At 62.2% G+C, this 12,282-nt stretch overlaps 1 protein-coding gene across 1 annotated transcript in view; it reads right to left on the bottom strand.

Moving 5' to 3' along the window:
• CACNA1H (calcium voltage-gated channel subunit alpha1 H) overlaps window positions 1-12,282 on the bottom strand; it is a 63,911-nt gene that overhangs the window by 16,596 nt on the left and 35,033 nt on the right. Inside the window, 9 exon segments of the mRNA XM_007453673.1 lie at window positions 558-709; window positions 2,592-3,034; window positions 4,224-5,001; window positions 6,160-6,252; window positions 6,363-6,681; window positions 7,041-7,200; window positions 9,368-9,465; window positions 9,883-10,016; window positions 10,122-10,233. Coding sequence (XP_007453735.1) covers window positions 558-709; window positions 2,592-3,034; window positions 4,224-5,001; window positions 6,160-6,252; window positions 6,363-6,681; window positions 7,041-7,200; window positions 9,368-9,465; window positions 9,883-10,016; window positions 10,122-10,233 — 2,289 coding nt within the window.

Genomic DNA, 12,282 nt, shown 5'->3' on the forward strand with positions numbered 1-12,282 from the left:
CTGTCCTGCTGGCTGCCCGACCCCTAGAAGCTGCCCAGTCAGAAGCTTCTCAAGTGAGGGTCTTTCCTGGTCCTACGCCTTTCAAGCTGTGCCTGGCTTGTCTGTTCTTGTTAGGGTGAGGGATCCCTTGACTCCTGAGGGCCCTGCTTCCTCCTGGGGAAGGGAATTCCCCCAGATTCTCCAATTCATTTCTGTGTTGATTTTGCTGCAGCAGACACCCCTCAGGTAAGCTGGCCTTCCTCAAAGGTTCTAAGCCCTAAGTGGAGTCCGGCTGTGAGGTCGAAGGGCCACTGAGTGCCCACTCTGTTCCTGCAGGGAACAGCTCCACTAGATTCTACAAACTTTCACCTGAGATGCAGCTGACCTACCTGTGTGTACCAGACAGTGCTTGTGGGGAGGGGCGGGGATCCTGCCCCAAGACATCCCATCCCATGAAATGCTGCTGGCAGGGCCTCTCCTGCTGGCTGGGGCTCTGCTATGTGTGGGGGGCTGTCGCCTGACACTGGCGAGCCAGAGCCTCCCCGGCCCCTGTGGGCTCCCAGGAGGTGGGGACCCACCTGATGACCACGATGATGCCATCGAAGATGTTGTAGGGATTCCGGATGTAGCCCAGCGGACCGAAGGCCAGCAGCTTCAGCAGCATCTCCAGGGCAAACATACTCGTGAACACGATGTTGCTGATCTCCAGGGCGTTGGTCAGCTCGTCAGGCTGCAGGCAGCGGAGACGTCATCAGGGCCCACCCACGGCTCCCAGTGCCCCTCAGCAGGGGTGGGGGACTGCTCCAGTGAACTAGGAGCAGGTAAGTCTGCATCAAGGGGCCAAGGGGCTGTGGCAGCATCTCAGAAGGAGCCCAACTGGCTGCTGTCTGGAGGAGAAAACAAGGACCCCAGCGATGTCCCCTCCAGCTGGACCCCAACCTGCCTGGCCCTCCTATCCTGACTGTCCCTGGCCCTCCCCAGGCCCTGCCTGACCTTCCCACCAGCATGTCTGAGAAACAGTCCACAGACTTCCCCAGACCCCACAAGCACAGACCATGGGAAAAGGGGCTGGAGCATCTGCCTCAGGGTTCCAGGGTGGGCATGTGGGTGCACGGGGTGCAGGGCACACAGTTGGTGCCTCCCAAGAGCTGCCCTGATCCCTGGTGGCCTTGCACACCCTTCCCTGTCAGCAGAAGGCCCCAGAGGTCCCTCTCTTACTGGGGATGTGCTGGCCCGCCTGTGTGTGTGCACACCTGCACCAGTGTAAATGCTGGTATGTGTGTGTGCCAGTGTGTGGCCTGTTTGTGTGCACATGTGAGTTTGCATGTACCTGCATGTGCCGTGCATGTGCGCAGGGCCTCCCACGTGTACACATCTGTACACATGCCCACATCTGCACAGGTAAACCTTGCGTATGTGCGTGTGTGCACATGCGTGTGTGTATACACATGTGTGTGCAAAGGCTCTTCCTTGCCGGAGATTCCCTCCAGCCTGCTGCTGTCCCTGCCTAGGTCTCACTCTCACAAAGAGAACCTCCCTGCCGGGGCTGCTGGAGGCTAACACTGCTGGCATTTTCCCTGAATTGCTCCAGGATGAAAAAACATAGCTTAAATGACTTGAAAAGCCCAGAGGATGGAAAACGAGGAAGGCAACTTGGTCATTAAAAAGTGGCCTCGGGGCTTCCCTCGTGGTGCAGTGGTTAAGAATCCGCCTGCCAATGCAGGGGACATGGGTTCAAGCCCTGGTCCGGGAAGATCCCACATGCCATGGAGCAACTATGCCTGTGTGCCACAATTACTGAGCCTGCGCTCTAGAGCCCACGAGCCACAGCTACTGGACCCCGTGTCCCTAGAGCCCCTGCTCCGCAACAAGAGAAGCCACAGAAATGAGAAGACCGTGCACCACAACGAAGAGTAGCCCCTGCTCGCCGCAACCAGAGAAAAAAGCCCGCATGCCGCAATGAAGACCCAATGCAGCCAAAAAAGAAAAAAAAGTGAACTGGCCTCGGTCCCCAGAGTGGACGCCCTCTCCCTGCCGGACCCAGCCACTGCTCCTCCCTGGCGAGGCCCCAGACCCACGCAGGGGCTACTGGGGGGCCAGGCACCACCCATACAATTCCTCCTCTGGGGGCCATTCCATACCACTGGCCGCTCCGGGCCACCCAGGGGCATTCCAGTGGGCACATTCTGGCTCATGTAAGGGGGGGCCACTCTCTGTGAGAGCTGGGCTGTGGGCGCCCCATCCTGAGAAGAGCACTGGGTGGCCTGGTGAGTGCCCTCAGCTCCCTGCGGCCTCTGGAATTGTGATTTCAAACCCCCACCCCAGAGAGGAGGACCTCCAGGGGGGAGCCACGGCTTCTCCATTCACCCCTCAGCAGAGGCCCAGCCAAGGAGAAGCACGAGCGTTTGCTGAGTGGCTGATAAAAACTGCCACGACAGCTGACATTCAGCTCTAACGCCATCCCTGTTCCCCAAGCCCCAGAAACCCCTCTGCGGGGCCCTGTAAGAGACTAAAGTCTCAAGGAGACACGAGGAACGTGCTCCCCGGGGGTAGCTCCGAGGGCTGTCCATTCAGGCCCACGTCACCTCTGGAGGGCGCAGCGGGCCGCCTACCTGCTCATGGTACTCGATGCCCATGCTCAGTGTGTTGGTGAGGATGGCTACCATGATGCCGCGGCTGAAGTACTTGCTGTCCACGATGCGGCACAGCTTGCCACTAAAAGAGGCCCAGACACGGCCCCGCCCTCCCTGCTCGCCTGCCGCTGCCCGCCGCTGTGCCCTCCGCTGCGTTCCTCCTGAGCCTGGCGTGTCCGCCGCTGGGGGTGGCTGCACGGGGTCACGGCGGTCTCCGTGCCGCACATCCCGTGTGAATTCGTAGACCCCGTTGCTGTCGGAGTCTCCGCTGTCTGAGTCGCTGAACTCCAGCTCGGGGTCCTCCAGGGCGCTGGTGCAGTACGGGCAGCTACTCAGCTCACAGGTCAGCGTGCCCGCCTGGGGACTGGGCAGGGGGCAGGGCACGCGCAGGCCTGACAGACGGCTGGGGGCCTGGCCCAGTCCTGCAGAGAGAAGGGTGTGGGCAGCCTCAGGCCGCTCAGCTGCAACACCAGGCGCCTGGGACCCACATGCACAAGCAGGCTGCCATGGGGTGAACTGCGTCTGTGTAGACATGCACATCGTACACATGCACACGCCTAGGCACTCACACCTCGGTATGTGTGCACGTGTGGGAACATTCATACACACCTAGGCACACGCCTGAGCACATGCACAGACACACATGCCCACGCCTGGGCACTCACACCTGAGCACATGCACGCCCTGCACAGATACTCTCTGTTCACTCAAGGATAAAAAGAGGCAGAGGGGCTCATCCACCAGGGGGCCACGCCATCCACAGAAATATGACGTGAGCCACTTTCCAGCAGTCACGTTAAACGGATGACGTGACTGTGAACATTCCAGGTCACGATGTGGAGGAGCCATTGTCGCTCGGTGCTGCCTGCCCGGCTGAGTCTCTGGGGCCCAGGTGACTGCACCAGCGGCGGCTTAGACTCGCCACAGCCAGGAGCCCTGCGGGGCCAACCTGCCCCAGTGGGCAATTCAGGACTATAGGCATGTGCATTTTGACACACCCCAGTCACTGTGTGAGGACACACACACCTCTACGCACTCCAGGCACCCTGAGGGCTACTGCCCGGGCATGCCACCTGGGAGGGCCTCAGTCTGCATGGGACGCCAGTGTCTGGGGTCGCAGTGTCCTGCCCGTCCCAGGTGGGTGAGGCCGGTACCTCAGGTGGGAGGACCGAGTATACTGGGAGGCACCCCGGCCCCTCTCTCCTCGGCCTTTGGGAGCTCTGTGACCTCGGCTTTCCCTTCCCTCTGCCCCAGCCTCAGTCTCCCCACCTAGAAAGGGGGCCGGCCACTCCTCCTGAGAAATGACCAGGCCATGGACAGGTGGTCCCTCTCAGGGCCAGGCGTGGGCAATGGGGCACAGCCCCAGGGTTTTTTTTTTGCTAGCTTCAGAATTCTCATCTCCACGTGGCAAACGCTCAGGGCTACAGGATGGATGGAGGTGAGGGGGGCACCTTCTCCCATCTGAGGTGCCCAGGACCTCCCCCACCTTCTTCCCTTCATCCAGGGCTCCAAGGGAGGAAGGCTGAGCTCACGAGGGTTTGCACACAGGCGGGGATGTCCCAGGAGCCCGCCCCCCACTCCCCACTGCTCCCCACAGGGTGAGGTCCTTACCATGCTCCCCGACCAGATGCTGGATCTTCTCGCAGGGGTCGGGGCTGCTCAGGCTCAGTGAGCTGTGCCCCCCGGCTCCCAGGGGTCCACCAGGACGCTTCCCCTTGGGCCCAGGGCCACCTTTGCCACTGCCTGCGGCTGAGGGCAGGATGGTGGGGTAGTTCATGGTGCCCAGCCCAGTGGCCAGTTTGAGGCTGGCGGCGGCAGTGGCCACAGCATGTGCTGCCCGGGCCCTCTCCTGTGGCCCCTCCACGTGGCAGTCTGCATGGTACACGCTGTGCACTGACTCAGCGTCGGGGGGCCCACGGCCGGGCGAGGGAGGTGCTCCGGCCCGCACCAGCCTGGTGTCACTGCCGCCTGGCTTGGGGCCTGGCCGGCGTGGGCTGCCATGGCTGAAGTGGTAGTGGTGGTGGTGGTGGTGGTGGTGGTGGTACACGAGATGGTGGATGGAGGTGGCGCGCCCTCCCGCCCGCCGTGGCCGCCACCCAGCGCCCTGGCCGTGAGGCACGCCGCTGGGGTCCACCTTCTTGCGCCAGCGGCTCTGCCAGCGGGCGTAGAGGCGGAGGCCACGGCGCTTCAGCTTGCGACACACATGGCCCACGTACCGGAGGAGCTCCTCATAGCAGCTGCCAGGCTCTGAGAAGCTGGCCAGCGTGCTGTCGTTGGACAGGTAGCGGGCCCGCTGCTCCCGCATCAGCTGGCTCTCCCGCTGCTTTGTCTCCGAGAACTGCGTGGCGATCACCACTAGGCACAGGTTGATCATGAAGAAGGAACCCACCTGTGGCGGGCGGGAGGCAGCGAGCTCACCGGACGAGTGCCCCAGGGAGGCAGGGAAGCGGGGACACTGGAACCCACCGCCCTGGGTGTCAGGACTGGGCAGGGCAGGAGACCAGGACAGCAGCTGTGGTTTCTACACAACAATCAAGCCCCTGATGAGAGAAATACTGAGCCCCACTGTGTGCTGCCCGTTCTAGGGGCTCGGGATATGGCCCCAGGGTAGCCGGCGGCGGCAGGGCACCCTGTGATGGGCAGGGTCCTTGCTGATCCGATGTTGAGCCCCAGCATTTGGGATGGGGGGTGCAGGGTAGGTGCTCCTTGCCTGTTTGTGGACAGTTGCAGGACATGCGGGGAGACCCGCCTTCCCATCATCTGTGTGGTTTGTCCCCTCGTCCTTCAGCTCTGTCCCAAGCCACACCCTCCCGCCCGGGTCAGGTCTTCCTAGGCCCCCACGGCTTCACTGTCCTCTGTGGCAGGGTCACCGGGTGACACTCTGCTGTTTGTGTTTATGGTCTGAGATAAGGTGGGACAGGTGCCTGGTTTAATTCACTGCTGGTCTTTTCAAACCCCGCCCCAGGCACCAGGGACCACTGAGAGAACCAAGTGAGGGCCACCCCTGGGGGCCACAATCCCTGTGGAGGGCCGTGCCTGGGGAAAACACCTATACTGTGGAGAACTGTGCTGAGGGCCCATGTACACTGTGGGGGGACTGTGACCCCAACAGGTGATCCTGACTCTCCTGCAGCCTCCTGATAGGACCTGGCCATGGGAGGGCCTGAGGGTCTGTCTGAGGTCTCTCTCCCCTCCCCCCACACACAGGCTTCTCTGTCCTCCCAACCCTGCCCACCTCCTCCTGGGGCTGGACAGAGTCTCCCCCCAACTCCACCAAGGGCCCCCACCCACCTGCCCTGGACATGACGGCCCTGGGTCTCTGCTGCCCCCACCCTGCCCTATAGCTTAGTCTAGTGCAGGGACCCAAGAGGGCCAGCAAAGGCCAAGACGGCACTGCACCAGGGGCACAAGCAGGATCTCGCTGGACCCCGGGGACAGGACGACGCCTGCTAACAGAGGAGGAGCTTGGGATCTGAGACAGGGCTGTCGCAAAGCGGGGGCGCCCCACACGCCTCGCCCCCTGCGTCCCACTCCGCCCCGCACTTACAATGATGAGCAGGATGAAATAGATGAAGTTGTAGAAGGAATGGGCATCCATGACGTAGTACATGATGTCCACCCAGCCCTCCAGCGTGATCACCTGCGGGGGCAGGCGGCTGGACACACGGACGGCCCTGAGAGGGCGGCGGGCCCTCCGCGTCTGCCTGGCACCAGCCCCCAAGCCCCGCATGCTGGGCGCCCAGAGCCCACCTGGAAGATGGCGATCCAGGCATAGCCAATGTTGTCGAAGCTGATGGCCCCGTTGTGTGGGTTGGAGTCACCCGAGCGGCATACATTGTAGTACTGGTTCCAGTTGATGCAGGTGTGGTGGCCTGTGCCACCTGCGCCCTCGGCCTGCGGCTGCCCATAGGCCTCCCAGCCCAGCGTGCACTCCACGCGCAGCTCGCGGCGGCTGGGGATGTGTGAGCACTTCTGCATGCCGTTGTCCCGGCGAGAGGAGCAGATGAAGGGGTTTTCCTCACCCTCCTCCGGCTGGTAGTATGGCTGCAGGAAGCTGAGGTTACTGTTCCTGAAGGCACAGAGATGGAGAGACAGAGAGAAACAGACAAACAGACACAGTCAAACACAGATAGAAACACACATAAAAACCAAAAGTGACAGAGACAGACCCAGGCCCACCAGTGCTAGTGCTGCTCCAGGAAGGGTGTGTCCCTGGGAACAGGGCCTGGAGGGGAGGAGCCTGTTAGGGGGATGAGCCTGGAGAAGGAGGAGCCTGTTGGTGGAAGAGCCCATTAGGGGAGGAGCCTCTGGGTGGGGAGGGGAGGGGCCTGGAGGGGGAGGAGCCTGCTAGAGGAGGAGCCTCTGGGGGCAGGCCCTGGGAAGAGCAGATTAGGGGCATGTCCTGCAGGGTGGGCAGGGCCCCTGCACCTGGCGAAGGTGCTGTCCAGGAAGCAGCGGTTGCGCAGCAGGCCAGCCCAAAGCTGGACACCCACGATGCCGAAGATGAAGAAGACAAAGAAGCAGAGCAGGAGAACGTTCCCGAGCATGGGCAGCGTGTCCAGCAGCAGCGTGACCAGGATCCTCATGCCTGCAGGTGGCAGGGCAGCCGGTCAGTGCAGCAGAGCCCTCCTGGGAATCCCTGAGGCGCCAGGCCCTCCTGGGAACCCTGAGCCCTCTGCCATTCACAGACGGACATCAACACCTCTGTGGGGGACATGAGCTGGGCCCCCCCAAGTCCAGCATGCCCCAAAGGACAAACATCTGTGGTAAGACACCACAGAGGGGAGCAAGGCCATGGCCTGGAGGGGCTCAGGGCGGGAGGTCCCTGATCCTTGCGAATGTCATATGGGAACACACTTCATCCAGGCAGGCCCCCAGGGTGACCAGACCAGGAGTCCCGCGGCCCCAGGCTCCTGCATGCGAGCGGCAGCCTGGAGGTCTTGCAGCAGATACTGGGTTTGGGAACCAGCATTTCTTTCCATTCTCTGTGAGAATCACGTTGAGCAGAGCCCTGCACTGGAGGGGAAACAGGGGCTATGTGCACCCCAGGGCGGCAAGCAGCTTTTGAGAGGCAGTTTTGAAGCTCTTGTTCCTGGGTGCAATGGGCTGCGTGTACGCTGATTATTCGAGGGAGTGGGTCAGCCAAGCCCCACGCGCCCCTTGGCCCCGGGCCTGCCCCCGTCCCAGACCTTAGTGAAGATAAGACTTGTTTCCAGAAACAAGCAAGAGCTGACCTAAGGGTGCAGGCAGAGCCCTGGGCCACGGGGCTGAGCCACGGGGCCTCGTGGAGAGCACCCTGGAGCTACTGGATGGCAGAGGTGGGACGCCTGGGGTCACAGGGGGGAATCAAGCTCGGAGAAGCACTTAAGTTTCAGAAATGACCAGGAGGAAGATTCATCAGGGACAAAGTAAGCACCACCCTGGCCAGACAGCAACTGGCTCAAAAGGCCACATGTGATCCAGGGTCAGAATGGACCCCAGGCAGCCAGAGTGAGACACAGCCCTGAACATGACCACTGGGGGCTCACTGCGAGGGGCACACGGTCCTGTCTGGGGAGGCACCCTGTTTGGGACCAGGGCATGTCCCCAAAGCGAGGCCAAGCTGCTGGCATTTGGTCTGAAAAGTGAAGATCTGTGTTGTGAAAGGGGCTGTATTATCACTTCACACACTGAAAGGGGGTCCAGGTGAGCGGACTGAGTGCCTGATGGTGCTGGGCACAGAGCCAAGAACCACGTGTGACACCTCACCTCAACCCACAGCCATCCTTGAGGAGGACCACATTCACAGTTGGGTAAACCGAGGCTCAGAGAGGTACAGTACTTGCCCAGGATCACATAGCATCTGAGCCCTGTCTGATCCCTGAGAGTATAGCCAGGTGGCAAGTAGAAGGAAGGCCCAGGGGTCTCACAGCATAAATCTCACCCACCTGCCCTCTGGTGGAGCTGACAGCCCCAGGGGGAGGGAGTGATCCACCCTGGGGGTGTATGACTTCTTGGAGGGGCCGCAGGACACACCCTGACCACCCGGACTTCGGTGCTGAGGCCACCAGGACCCAGGCCAGGAAAGGCTGTGCGCACCTACACGGCGCACACAGACCCATGTGCACATGTGTGCATACTCACTTTACAGTCACATGGGCACCACCCACACACAACCCCAAGAAAAATAACGGCTGAATCCGATCACATCCCTGAAGACTTTGAAGACACAGAAACTCCCAAACAGCCCCATGTGGGCAGATGACCTGGGTCCGGACAGACCACCTTCCAAACGAGCAGCCACATGACCCCATGGAAGCTTCTCCACCCTTCCCTGAGCACCAGACCCTTTGGCAGAACTCAGGCCTGAGAACCAGGGTGGGCCAGACAAGAGAGCAACCAAGTCCTGCACAGCTCCCAGGCACAACCCCAAATGCTGTGCAGATGAGGAATCTGAGGTTCAGAATGGCCCGTCACTCAGCAGCACTGTGGGGAGTCGGGACCCCACACAGCCTGACTGCCCATCACACCCCAACTCGGTCCAGGGTTGCTCTGTCCTCCCCAGAAAAGCAGTGGCAAACCCTCAGGTTCCTATGGCGAGTGGCAGGAGGCCAGCCTATCCTACCCCGGCACTGGGGTCTGGGCTGGGGCCAGAGCATCCAGACGCCATACAGGCAGTGTGGCCTCCTGGTTTTGTGCCCCAGTGGGTCCTCAAAAGCTCTCATCAGGGCTGGCAGGACACGCCTGTCCCAGGCCCGGGTGTGAGGGTCACTTACTGGGCACACGGTTGATGGCACGAAGGGGCCGCAGCACACGCACTGTCCGGATGGCTGAGAGGCTCACGTTGTGTCCATCCAGAGAGTACTCCATCATGCTAGGAGTGGGGCAGAGAGAACAGGGGCTCAGGCTGCTGACAGGTGCTCTGGGGTCAGAGCCAGGCCAGCGGGCACACGGTTCTCTCCAGGGCACCCTGCCAGCAGAGGCCAGGAGGCCCAGGGAAGATGAGCACATGCCAGAGGCCTGGTCCCCACACCAGGCACCCAGCCTGGCTGGGCTCCAGGGCAGGGGAAGCATAACCTTAGGTTACCACTGGGGGCTCCTCACCACTCACAGGCCACTCCATGCACCCTGTGTCTGTCCTGCTGTCCCTGGTGCTGGCACAGGGAGCCTTGGACAAGTGTCCTGCCCCTGGCACCCCAGACCCAGCACCACCTGCGTACACCTCCCCATCCCTCTTCCTGGGGGGCGCAGGGGCCGCCCTGGTCTGGTCTGCGGTGGGGCAGGGCCATACCCCGCCACGACGATGACAAAGTCCAGCCTGTTCCACGTGTCGCCCAGGTAGCACTTCTGCCCGAACAGCCCGAGGGCGATCATCTTGATGACCATCTCCACCGCGAAGAAGGCGAAGATGAAGTCGTCAAACGCCTGCAGGACAGGGGCCTGAGAGCTGGGCCTGCACCCCTCACACCCAGCCCAGGTCACCTGTGGCCAGTCCTGCCCCACCGGCCCCGCCCCGCCTGCCCCACCCACCTCCAGGATGTTGCAGCGCTCCGAGCGGCACTCGACGTCCTCGCAGGGCCGGAACATGCCCAGGGTCACGCAGTTGAGCATGATGACCAGCATGCTGACGTGCTCGAACCACGTGGGGCAGGTGCTGAGTTAAGGGTCCATGTGGCAGGTGGGGGACCCCCAGAACCCGCCCCCAGCACCCCCTACAGCTGCCACAGGGACAGTCCCTCAAAATCCACGCCCCCATACCCAGGCTATCAGCTGGGAAGTGAGGGACAGACCCCCAACACTGGCCTCTGGACACTGCTGCCAACCCCTCATGTACAGCAGGACCCTGGATGGAGGCGGGAGGCCAGCCACTGCCCCTTTGCCAGACTCCCCCAACTGTGATGCCCTAAACTGAGATCAGCCTCTCGAATTAGCAGTCTCACCAGCACTGTCCAGCTGGGACCCCAAGTACCACAGACACCTCATGAGGGCAGCCCTGAAGACCCCTCCCCCTGGCCCTGCATGAAACCCTCCGTGACCCCAGCAGAAGGAGAATGCCCTGACCACAGCGATGGGCGATGAGGAATGTGGACTTGAGCCCAGCTCAGTGCCTGGGCCCGGAGGACCCGCAGCCCTACTGTGTGCCCAGATGAAGGGGGCCGGGACATGGACGAAGGACAGGTGAGTGAGGACACCCCCTGCCCCAAGTTAGTCCTGGGAGCGGAAGCCGCCTGCCCGTGAAGGGTCCTGTCCAGGAGAGTCTTCCCTTCGGCAGGAGAGTATCCAGCCAGGACTTTAGGGCGCCGGGCAAGCAGCCAGGGCTGCATCCCCTTGTGCTGTGTGAACCTGGCCACCCTGTGGGGTCGCTGGCCCTCAGGACAAAGAGCCACCCAGGATCCCAGAATGCTCAGCCATTCTGGGAATGGCCACCAGGTGGCACCGTGGCTCCACAGAGGCCATGGCATTACTCTGGCTATGACCCCCTCAGTGGCTGCCTCCAGGCAGGGGTGCACCCCCATGTTTGCTTCTGTTGGCTCATCAGGAGATAGGGGAGCCCTGTGGTGGGCCGGCCGTGTCATGTAAGAGGAAGGGGCCCACACCGCAGGCAGGTGACCCAGGGACTGCCCGATGGGGGATAGGCTGCCTGGGGGGGATCCCCAGCTGGGGGACTGGGGCTTCACCCAAACTTCTGGATGCAGGTAAGTGCCTGTCAGATGGGAGTGCCCCGGAGGCATTCCTTGTACCCCACACACCACCCCCACGTAAAGAACCCCCTCCCACCGGGACCTACCCCCACCCCCCAAGGCAGGCTTTCTGTGGGGCTGCCTGCCTGTCCTGCCCTGGGCTGGAGAGAGCGAGGGCACGAGCAGGAGGCCCCCAGAGGTCTTCCCCGGGCTGGTGCGGGGTGGATGGGGGACTTTCCTTTAAAGAGAGAGAAGTCAGCACTTGGAAAACACTGCATGTCAGTAGACAGCCTGAGAAACCTGGTGTTGAGACCCTGCACCTACCCACTTGGGGACCACCCCGTCCTGCAGTCCCCACCCTGCCCTGCAGCCCCCAGCCCGCCCGGCGCTGAGGGGACTGAAGCAGGATGACAGGGACAGGGCATCCACCCTCAGATTCCTCGGCTGCAGCACATACTGGCTGTGTGACCTGGAGCCTTGGTGCCCCTCCGTTTCCCCTGTGTTCCTCCAGCTGGGTAGGTGGATGCGTATCTCATGGATCAACGAGGTGACCAAAGCAGCAGGGCCCTGCTCCCCCAAATGACGGTCAGTCCCAGGGCCATGAGTGCCCACTCCATGCTCCACCACATGTGGGCACTGGGCCAGGGGTCCATGCGGCCCCACCTGTGAGGGGCTCTGATGCCAAGGGCACCTGACAAACTGGCAGAGGCTGTGCTGTGACTGGAGTCAGGGAAGGACAAGGCCTGGGGAGGTTCAGGGCCTGCATGCTTATTCAGGTGTACAGGCCCCGGGATCAGGGCAGGAGGAAGGCCAGGCCACGTGTGTCCTTCCTTTGCGGGGCCCGGCAGCCTGCCCCGCCCAGACCCCTCTCCCCCTGCCTCCCTGCAGGGGCAGGGCCAACAGTTGCCGCTCTGAAGCCCCTGGCCCTTGGCACACTGCACAGTGTGGCACTGGGCCACCAATATAATTACCCGTTCCCACCGAGAGCACCATAATTACACTTAATGGGT

The sequence above is a fragment of the Lipotes vexillifer genome, unplaced genomic scaffold (assembly GCF_000442215.2).
Source record: "Lipotes vexillifer unplaced genomic scaffold, Lipotes_vexillifer_v1.1 scaffold914, whole genome shotgun sequence".
NCBI lineage: Eukaryota > Metazoa > Chordata > Mammalia > Artiodactyla > Lipotidae > Lipotes > Lipotes vexillifer.